Source organism: Aethalodelphis obliquidens, unplaced genomic scaffold, assembly GCF_003676395.1.
Source record: "Aethalodelphis obliquidens isolate GAN/ISIS:26980383/991018 unplaced genomic scaffold, ASM367639v1 scaffold58, whole genome shotgun sequence".
NCBI lineage: Eukaryota > Metazoa > Chordata > Mammalia > Artiodactyla > Delphinidae > Aethalodelphis > Aethalodelphis obliquidens.
In genome coordinates, this window is record NW_020838002.1 from 8,936,579 (window position 1) to 8,947,870 (window position 11,292).

General features: G+C 38.0%; 1 protein-coding gene across 6 annotated transcripts in view; it reads left to right on the forward strand.

The window, feature by feature from the left end:
* INTS2 (integrator complex subunit 2) overlaps window positions 1–11,292 on the forward strand; it is a 51,940-nt gene that overhangs the window by 9,328 nt on the left and 31,320 nt on the right. For all 6 annotated transcript variants that reach the window (XM_027087276.1, XM_027087281.1, XM_027087280.1 and 3 more), the window contains exons 8-11: window positions 2,873–3,099; window positions 4,774–4,899; window positions 9,325–9,396; window positions 9,484–9,598. In XM_027087276.1, the coding sequence (XP_026943077.1) occupies window positions 2,873–3,099; window positions 4,774–4,899; window positions 9,325–9,396; window positions 9,484–9,598 (540 nt within the window). The remainder of the gene's footprint in view (window positions 1–2,872; window positions 3,100–4,773; window positions 4,900–9,324; window positions 9,397–9,483; window positions 9,599–11,292) is intronic.

The window sequence follows — 11,292 nt, forward strand, 5'->3', positions numbered from 1 at the left end:
AGAGCTTTTGTATGGGCTTTTTTTTTTTTTTTTAATTTAATTAATTTATTTTTGGCTGTGTTGGGTCTTTGTTGCTGCATGCAGGCTTTCTCTAGTTGCGGCGAGCGGGGGCTACTCTTCGCTGTGGTGTCTGGGCTTCTCATTGCTTTGGCTTCTCTTGCTGCACAGCATGGGCTCTAGGTGCATGGGCTTCAGTAGTTGTGGCACGTGGGCTCAGTAGTTGTGGCTTGAAGGCTCTAGACTGCAGGCTCAGTAGTTGTGGCGCACAGGCTTAATTGTTCCACAGCATGTGGGATCTTCCCAGACCAGGGCTCGAACCCGTGTCCCCTGCATTGACAGGCGGATTCTTAACCACTGCGCCACCATGGAAGTCCCTGTATAGGATTTTATCTATTGATATTTACCATACTAGAAATGAAAACTGCAGTTTTTGAAATGTTTATTTATAATTCATTGAAAAATAACAGTAATAATCTCATTAAATGTGACTATAACATACTTTTTTAATGAAAAATAACCATATTTTCCAAAACAAAAATTTACTGAAAAGAGTGGTATCATTGTGCATTTTTGCAAGTCTCTTTAATGTCTGGCCTTTGGAAAAACTGCACTGTATACTTGTGGGAAAATGAGTGAAAAAGATCTGTAATGTTAAGGAAATATTTTTGACCTTCTGGACCCCCAAAAGAATATTGGTAATCTCCAGGTTTCTGGGTCAGCCACGTGAGAACTGCTACGTGAGGTTGCTACATTAGGTCATCAATACAAGTTGTTATTGTAGTCTGTAATTTTAATATGTGTGTGTATATTATTATTATTATTATATTATTGTGGTAAAATATACATAATGTAAAATTTACCATTTGAATCATTTTTAAGTGTACAGTTCAGTGACATTAAGTACATTTACAGTGTTGTGCAACCAACATCACTATTCATTTTGAGAACTTTTTCATCATCCCAAACAGAAACTCTGTACCCATTAAACAATAATTTCCCATTCCTCCTTCCTCCCAGCGCCTAGTAATCTCTTTTCTACTTTCTGTTTCTATGAATTTGCCCATTTTAGGTACCTCGTATAAGTGGTATTTCTCTTTTTGAGTTTGGCTTATTTTCCTTAGCATAATGTTTATTTTATTTTTGGCTGCATTGGGTCTTTTTTGCTGTGCGTGGGCTTCCTTTAGTTGCGGCAAGCGGGGGCTACTCTTCATTGTGGTGTGCGGGCTTCTCATTGTGGTGGCTTCTCCTGTTGCAGAGCATAGGCTCTAGGTGCGCGGGCTTCAGTAGTTGCAGCGCGTGGGCTTAGTTGCTCCATGGCATGTGGGATCTTCCCGGACCAGGGCTCGAACCCGTGTCCCCTGCTTTGGCAGGGGGATTCTTAATCACTGCACCTCCAGGGAAGCCCCTAGCATTATGTTTTTAAGGTCCATGCATGTTGTGGCATGTGTCAGAATTTCCTTCCTTTCTAAGGCTAGTATTTTATTGTATGTATCTGCTACGTTTATCCATCCATCTATTGATGAATATATATTATATTTTGCAACAGTTTTTAACTTGCAAAATATTATACTTTTTCAAAAAAACATCTCATGGTAACTCTGTGAATAGAGTCCTGTCCCTACGAAGAAACTAATGCAGAATGGTTTTTAACTTGTTGAGGTCAGTGAGCTTGACAGTAACATGTATACTGCTTAGACCCTTCTTCAGTCTTTTTTTTTTTTTTTTTTTTTTTTGTGGTACGTAGGCCTCTCACCGCTGTGGCCTCTCCCGCCGCGGAGCACAGGCTCCAGACGCGCAGGCTCAGCGGCCATGGCTCACGGGCCCAGCCGCTCTGCGGCATGTGGGATCCTCCTGGACCGGGGCACGAACCCGTGTCCCCTGCATCGGCAGGTGGACTCTCAACCACTGTGCCACTAGGGAAGCCCCCAGTCTATTTTTTTTATGCCATGAATTCACCATACTTTTCTGTATCCAAGTTTTACTTTACTTCTAGCCCATTTGAAAACTAATTTTAAACTTTGCTTTTGAAAAGGAAGTGAATGTTTCTGGTATTCCTTCTATATGTCAGGCACTGTGCTAAGCACCTGGTATGATCCGCTTGTTTGTAATTGTTCTTTGTGTGCAATAAACTTTTCTTATTTGAACCTTATATCATTAATAAAACAGGCTTACCATATTTTACTTTGAAACACTCTAAAAATAATAACTAACTTTTGCCTAGTCCTTTACAGTTTAGAACTGCTTTCATATTTATTATCTTTGTTCGTTCATCTATTTAACAAATATTGAACGCTTGCTGTATGTCAGGCACAATATGTCAGGCCCTGATGAGTAAGAGATGACTGGACATTATCCCTGCCTGAAGAACTGGGGTGGGGGGTAGACTTGTAAACTCCTAATTAGAGCACTCCTGGGAGTTAAATATTATTAATAAGATATTCATTTTCTTGTCATTTAAGACAAGGGGTTCAGAGAGGTTAACTTATATGCCTAAAAGTACATAATCAATTAATAGCAGAGCTTTTGTTTCCACTCAAGCCCTTGTGTCTTCACAATCTGAGCACTTTGTACATATGACTCCACTAGTCATTATGTATTTGAAAGCATCATTTATATGATGTTTTACATCTCAAGTTGTTATTAATTTAGTATTTTCTGTACAACCAGTCCAAATTAGGGTGAGTAGAGTATTTGTCAAATCCACGGAATTTGCTGGATGGATTAAAATGAGATTCTGCAGTTATGATAGCCTCAGCCTCCTCAAATGGATCAGTTTCAAGTGTTTAAGTGGAGAGCTTTGTTTGAACTTCCTTCTGACTTAGTAAGTGCTCCATGCTTTCTTCCTTTTGTGGCCCATATTTTTCCCTTACAGAGAAAAAGAGAGACCAGTAGTTCTGTCCTTTGGCAAATGAGAAGGCAGCTTCTTCTGGAGTTGATGGGCATTCTTCCCACAGTAAGAAGTACCCGCATTGTGGAAGAAGCTGATGTGGAGATGGAGCCCAATGTGTCTGTGTATTCGGGGCTGAAAGAAGAGCATGTTGTGAAAGCCAGTGCACTCTTACGTCTGTACTGTGCTTTGATGGGGATCGCTGGACTCAAGTATTCAATAATTTGATATTTTACCTTTTTGTCATTTTACTTTCTTGTTTCTAATCCCAAGAAAGTGAGCCACAGGCCTTTTATTCAGAGGATTTGGGTTTTCTATTGGGCTTAGGTAGTGAGCTCGCCTATATCAAGAATGAAGGCCTCAGGCAAACATTCCTAGCTGGGATTTATCCATCTATTTTGGTCTGATTGTAAATAGAACTATGTAAATATGGGAGGAGCGAGAGCAGTTTAAGAAACCTATGACTCTACCCACAGCTTGACATGACTATCATGAGCGATCTGTGAGTTATCCTTTACCTAGCCCATGCAGCTAGTTGAAGTAAATGTGTTCTGTGTTTCCTTTTACAACTGAGATCATAGATTGTTTAAAATTGATATGATGCGATTATTAAGCACGAGATTTCTTAGTCACTGGACTACATCCTTTTGAATACTGTCCTCAACTGTTATACATATAGTCCTCACTTTGCATGTCTCTGTTAACATGAGTTTCAGTTACCACACTTTAGTTAAATAACACTGCTCCCTCAACAACTACCATGATACATTAACCAAATTATTGTATAAAGTACAAACTTTGCTGAGAGCTTTTTAAGCCACAAATCACTGTGTAAATAAAAGAGGCACATCATGAGCAGTGACCAATCACATCATTTCTTTTAAAATCTTTCAGTAACTAGTCAATGTACAAGTATTACTCAGTTCATGAACAGACAGCAAAGTGAGTAGTAGTATCATCTCCTTGTCTCTCAGTGAATAAACCCATGTGATATTTTACAGAAATGGATAATTGAAAGAGGGAATTGGCCAATAAAAATGAAAGTGTAGCAAAGAAAGTAGTTAACGCTGGAAGTGACATTTGAGCCAAACGTAAATAGAAGAAACAGCTGACTGTGAGAATGTTGACAGTGCTGCCATTTGAGAGACCCTAGATACGTAGCCAGGTGAACTTAGTGAAGACGAACTTGAGGAAAGTCATTGTGACAAAAAGGATGAAGACCCAGAGGACTGATGCTGACAAAAATCTTCACATTAAAGGAATTCTCAGATATTTCATGACTGGAAGTACAAAGGATAAAATATTGGAAGCTGATCCAAACTTAGAAGGGGGTATGATAATTCATCAAGGCTTAGAGAAGATGCTCACTCCATATTATAAGTTATACAATGAGAAGATGGCAAGGGCTGTTCAAACTACTCTTGATAAATCTTTTACAAAGAAAACACTTTAATTCCCAATGTTTCTAACATATCCAATTATAGAATGCTGTATAAATATTAGTTTTACTATTTAAAAAAATTTCCCTATTCATTGTAACCAACAGAGTTTTTAATGTCCTGACAAAAATTTTAAAAGTTGTGGAACAGCTGTAATTTTCCCCATTGATTATTAAGATCTTGATGCAGTTTCAGCTTGCATCGTTATTTTTATGGTCCCACACTACTGTGCAAAGTGGGGACTACCTGTATTTGTGTCTGAGGAAAAACACTGGTTGTGAATTCAACAGTTTTGCTTTTGACGTCTTAAGATATTAAAGATTTTATAAATAGTGAGGTACATTATAAAGCTCAAGATTTGTATCTGAAAGGTTAAACTGTTGAGAAGTCCCTTCTTCCTTCTCTCAACTGAAAAAAGCAAAACCTAATAATGTATTCCTTTTTTAGACCAACTGAGGAAGAAGCTGAGCAATTACTGCAGTTGATGACAAGCCGTCCTCCTGCCACACCAGCTGGGGTTCGCTTTGTTTCACTTTCCTTTTGTATGCTCCTGGCCTTTTCTACACTTGTCAGGTACCCAACTATATAATTGTACTATTTTCTCAAGGTCTGCTTTTGTTTATTTATTAAAACACATGTATAAAATTAATTAGGAGCTTACTACAAAATGGTCTAAGATAGGGACATTGGTATTATTTAATAAAGGGATATCAGTAGCATCTCTTGTATGCCAGTTATTTTATTTGTCTTTATCAAAGTTTCATGTACACATTGTTTAAAGGAGTCAAAAGAGTTCTTCAAGATTTGAGGCAAATTGTAGTCCTTATTCCCCCCTCTCCCTGTTTCCCCTTCCCTAGAAGCAGCTTCTTTCAGTTCTTTCAGCTGATTCTTTTGGTTTTTACTACCACATCTTTATTAACATGTTTGTATTTGCTACATCCTGATTTTTCGTTTTAGGAGTATTTGTTGACTTCCCACTATGAGAATAAGGAATTAGTTCTCTCTTTTCTCTCTGTCCTCAACATATCTACACATCCTTTCTATCTTCCCATTCTCCCAGTACAGTTATTATTTTGCTTTGAGCAATACATAGTTGTTTATGTTACACTATTGGAAGCTCAACCAAGCAGTAGATGATTACTTTTCTTTTGCAAAACTTGTTTCTCCATTAATAATTATCCTGTGTTTTTGTTCTTTGTTTTTCATTTGCTCTGTATTTTGTGTGCTTACATTAATGCGATCTCAAACTCTCTGCCAATCTAAACCTCCTCTCAAGATGTTCAGACTCATTAGATATTCTGCCAGTTTCATTTTCTTGAGGAAATCTCTCCTGGAACATTTTGACCTCCCATCTGAACTGGCTACCTCTGTACCTGGTACACAGCTCTCATCTGGGAATTGCTCTTCACTATTATTTTGGGGACTTGCTTCAGCTGTCCTTTGTTGGGTCTTCTGTTTCCTGCATCTTATGTCTCCATCTTTTTACTTTTTTCTTTTATTTATTTATTTAGTTATTTATTTGGCTGTGCCAGGTCTTAGTTGAGGCACTCGGGATCTTCCTTGTGGCATGCGGTATCTTTAGTTGCAGCACGTGGGATCTTTAGTTGTGGCATGTGAGATCTTTTATTTGCAGCATATGGGATCTAGTTCCCTGACCAGGGATCGAACTGTGCCCCCTGCATTGGGAGCATGGAGTCTTAACCACCGGATTACCAGGGAAGTCCCTCCATCTTTTTAAATTTCCTCCCTCATTTTGCTTCTTTAGAATGGGTATGTGAGAGGTAAATTATTTTAAGACTGGGTATGTCTGAAAATGTCTTTATTCTGCTTTGACACTTGATTGATAGTTTGATGGGGTATAGAATTCTAAGTTGGAAATAATTCCCTTTGAGGATTTTGAAAGTCTTGCTCTATTGTCCTCTAACTTCCAATATTACTGTTGAGAAATCTGATGACATTCTGATTCCTGGTCCTTTTTGTGGCTTGTTCTTTTTAAATATGGAGTCATGTAGGATTAGCCTTTTGTCCCTAGGGTTTTTTGTTTTGTTTTGTTTTGTTTTGTTTTTGCGGTACGCGGGCCCCTCACTGTTGTGGCCTCTCCCGTTGTGGAGCAACAGGCTCCGCACGCGCAGGCTCAGCAGCCATGGCTCACAGGCCCAGCCGCTCCGTGACATGTGGGATCTTCCCGGACCGGGGCACGAACCCATGTCCCCTGCATCGGCAGGTGGACTCTCAACCACTGTGCCACCAGGGAAGCCCTGTCCCTAGGGTTTTGAAATTTCTGGATGATATGCCTTTGTATGGGTCTGTTTTGTCTTTCATCTTAGGTTTTTTTTTTTTTTTTTTTTTGGCCACGCCACATGGCTTGTGGGATCTTAGTTCCCCTTATCCTAGGTATTTAGTTAGCCTTTTTAACCTGGGAACTCACAGTGTTCAGTTCTAGGAAATTTTCTTGAACTAGTTTGTTGGTAATGTCTACCACATGGGTTTTCTCTGTTTGAAACCTCCTCTTATTTGGATATTGGACTTCCTAAAATTATCATCTTATTTTCTTATTCTTTCTTATTTTCCTTATCTTTGTCTTGTTCTGCATTTTAAAAAACAGCTTTATTGAAACACAATTTACATACCATAAAATTCACCCATTTTAAAGTGTACAACTTAATAAACAATATAATAGTTTTTAGTATATTTACAAAATCATGCAGCCATTACCACAATGTAATTTTAGAACATTTCAGTCACCTCAGAAAGACACTGCCTATACTGCCTTTTAGGATTTGTTCTCAACCTTGTCCTCTAATCCTATTCAGTGTTTAATTTCTAAGAGCTCTTTTTTATTCTGATCTTTTTTTTTTTTTTGCGGTACGTGGGCCTCTCACCGCTGTGGCCTCTCCCACTGCGGGGCACAGGCTCTGGACGCGCAGGCCCAGCGGCCATGGCCCATGGGCCCAGCTGCTCCGTGGCACGTGGGATCCTCCCGGACCGGGGCACGAACCCGCGTCCCCTGCATCGGCAGGCGGACTCCCAACCACTGCGCCACCAGGGAAGCCCTGTTTCTTTTTTATACTGTCTACTGCTTCATCGTGGCATGGTTTCTCTGATATTAATCAAAATGATGGAAGGGGTTTTACTTGTTCTGTTTCTTTTCTCTAAGTTTCTTTTTTTCTGCCTTTTCTTGTTCTATATTTTTCAAGTTAGAAGCTTTTTTTCAAGTTTCGTAATTCTTGATTGTCTGTTCATATTTAAGAGTGGGAAACTAAAAAGCAGGTTAGAACTTCTGAATGCATAGATGGGAAACTCTTGGGCTTTTCAGAGTCTTAGAGAAGACTATTGTCTTGCTTGGGGAGTGGAGGCCTATAAATAAAGTGAGGGTTAAGGGCTGGGATGTCTCAGACTGCAGTATAAGCATTCACATAATTCTTCTACTTTCAGAAAGGTGCTCTAGATATCCCTGATTGTCCGTCAGTTCAGAGACACCCTCTTTTACTATATCCAGAGAATAGATCTCTAGTCTCCTCTCTACTGGGGGATGGGTATTCATCTAGGTGTGTAGAATGGAGGTGATTTGGAGGTCTACTGCTCATATAGACTGTCTATATTTAGTTTCTGTCTTCATTCTCACTCCCAGAACTGCCTGGAGTTGTCAGTTTCTGAGGCCTTTGGGGATTCTGTGGTGTAAGTGGTAGATTGGTTTTCCCACCTGTCAGTTTAGTATTCTGCCTTCTCGGGTCTGCTAAGTCAGTTATCACTCATCTGTATTGGCTCTGTCTTCCAATATTTTGTGTTGTTGTCCCTCATCATCATCCTATGCATTTATGCCTTTTAAGAAAATCCCTTTAATGTAGTTTGAATTGTGTGTTTCAGGAAGGTATGAAATTAAGTACGTGAAATGAAGTACTTTCTTTTCTCTTTACCTGAAGTAGTTTCTTGCTTTTTTAAAAAATTTATTTTATTAAATTATAATTGATTTACAATGCTGTGTTAGTTTCTGGTGTATAGCAAAGTGATTCAGTTTTATATATATATATAAAACCTAAAGTAATTTCTAAGCATTGTCTCTAATCCTCATTACTTCTGTAAGGTGGGTATTTTTATCTTTATATTATACATAGAAAAGCTAAAGTTCAAAAAGATTATTTAAATTTCTTGTTCAGGGTCACACTAACAGTGATTAGCAGAGATGGGATTCCCACTCCGATCTGGCAGGCTCTAAAGCTGTAATCTTTCTACTACATAACACTGTCTTTTATTAGTGGAATGATTTAGGTGTGGTTGAGAGTAACCTTTTTAATTTTCTTAGCTTTGGGTAGCAGGCTTTGTAGTTGCTTTTCGTTTTACCTGTTTACACTGCAATGAAGTAGAAGGAGATCAATGAAAATTATTTTTAAAAATCATAATTATTCCCTTTAAACAAGTCATTCTTGTTGGTATGTTTTTATAACCATTTTTCATATCTGATGAGCCCCTGCCTGTTTCTTTTTACTTTTTGAATAGTGATCACTTTTTTCTCTGTCATTTTGAGTTCTGCTCAAAATGCTTCTATAAACTAAATTTCATTTTCCAGGTAAAAGATGGTCTGAGTTATTACTGTCCTTGTACTCAGTTTGTGACTTTTTGATGATTAAGTTTTAACACTAGATTTTTTTCTATATGAAATAAGTATCAGCTGTTAGTATGTACAGTTATCCTAACATTTTAATCCCAAAGGACCTTTGTTTTTCCAAGGAATGTGAGGACGTTTACTCTCTCCAACCTTCAAATGCAGTAACTGAGACTTTGAGAGGGTTTGACTATTCATATTCATAGAGAAAAGTAAAGGTTCTCATTCTTCTTTTGTAGAACTGCTTCATATCTCAATGACAATTAATGGCCAATTCAACAAGCCATTATTTTGAGGAAAAAATAATTTCTACCAAAAATAATTCCAGAATGATGTTTTATTCTTATGCTAGTATATCTGACTTAAACCAGTGACTTCTGATATGTTTTATATAGTACGCCTGAACAGGAGCAGCTAATGGTAGTGTGGCTAAGTTGGATGATAAAAGAAGAAGCTTATTTTGAAAGGTAAGACGACTTTTTGTTTCAGTTAGCTAAGTAAGTTTTTCTTATCCCTTTCTTTGGAAATTCATATTTTCTTTTCTGTTTCAACAGTACTTCAGGTGTCTCTGCTTCTTTTGGGGAGATGTTATTGTTGGTTGCTATGTACTTTCATAGCAACCAACTTAGTGCTATCATTGACTTGGTCTGTTCTACTTTGGGGATGAAGGTAATTTTTTTTATCTTCTTTCTAAAGACGGTGTTTCTAAGCTGGACATTTTCTTGTAATGTTAAGTAAATAGATTGTTTTCATTTTGAAATAATTTTAGTTGTTTAATAGTTTGAAACTATCAAGAGCTCTTAGGAAAAAATACATTATGAAAACACTATTCACAAGAATAATAGGTGTTCTATGTAGAAAACTTAGAAAACACAATAAAGAAGGGAAAGATATAATTCCATGTTCAGAGATATCAGGTACTGTTAATAGTCTGGTATCTGTTCTTTCTTTAAATTGATATACATATTTTGTAATTTTAATGAATTTACCAATATATGATAAGTACTTCCTCATATAAGTAATAATTATAATAAAAAATATTATAATTTTTTTATTGTGTATTTTTTTTGCGGTACGTGGGCCTCTCACTGTTGTGGCTTCTCCCGTTGCGGAGCACAGGCTCCGGACGCGCAGGCTCAGTGGCCATGGTTTACGGGCCCAGCCGCTCCGCGGCATGTGGGATCTTCCCGGACTGGGGCACAAACCCGTGTCCTCTGCATCGGCAGGCGGACTCTCAACCACTACGCCACCAGGGAAGCCCTAATTTTTAATGGCTGCATTGTAGTTCATCATATGGACCGATCATGATATTCTTAATGGATCTTTTCTTATTTGCCATGTAGATTTTCCAGTTTCTGAATAATGCTTAGATGAATATCCTTATGTATGTAAATATACGCACAGGCACTCATACATGTATATCTTCAAACACTTTTTGGATTATTAGGATGAAGTTCTAGAAAGCAGTACTAAGTAAAAGTATGGTGATGTTAAGCTGTTTAATGTGTATTGCCATATTATCTTCCAGAGAGATTATACCAGTTTAACTGTTCTCATTAGTGAATGAGAGTGCCTATTTTCCTAAACTCTCACCATCACTGGGCATTACCATTCTTTTTAATCTTTGCAAATATGGTGAAAAATCATCTTACTTATTTTGCATTTCTTTGATTACTAGTAAAACTATGGTTATTATTTTTTATAGTTACAGTTTATATAGAAGTTTTTTTGGGTAGTTTTAAAAAATCTATGTGTTTTAGCTGGTTTATTTCTTTTGTGAAAGGCTTATTGATGTCCCAGTTTTTCTATAGGGATTTTTATTGATTTATTTTTCCTTTTAGTGATTCAGAAGGGCTCTTTATATGTAAATGATATGCTCTTATGCCATATATAGCATATTGGGTTGGCCAAAAAGTTCCTTTGGGATTTTCTATAACATCTTATGGAAAAACCCGAAGGAACTTTTTGGCCAACCCAATATTTCATTGCTTTCAAGACATATTTTACCCAATATTGAAACTGGGATTCATTTCACAGTTGATGTGTAATGTTAATGTGGTAGTGTTTCACCTCTTTTTTTCTTGAAAAGCTACTATTAAATCTGTGGTGCATCTTATAATCCTTATTGTCTTTAAAAGTGGAGAAGTACAGGGCTTCCCTGGTGGCACAGTGGTTGAGAGTCCGCCTGCCGATGCAGGAGACACGGTTCGTGCCCTGGTCCGGGAAGATCCTACATGCCGCGGAGCGGCTGGGCCCGTGAGCCATGGCCACTGAGCTTGCGCGTCCGGAGCCTGTGCTCCGCAACGGGAGAGGCCACAACAGTGAGAGGCCTGCGTACCGCAAAAAAAAAAAAAAAAGAAGTG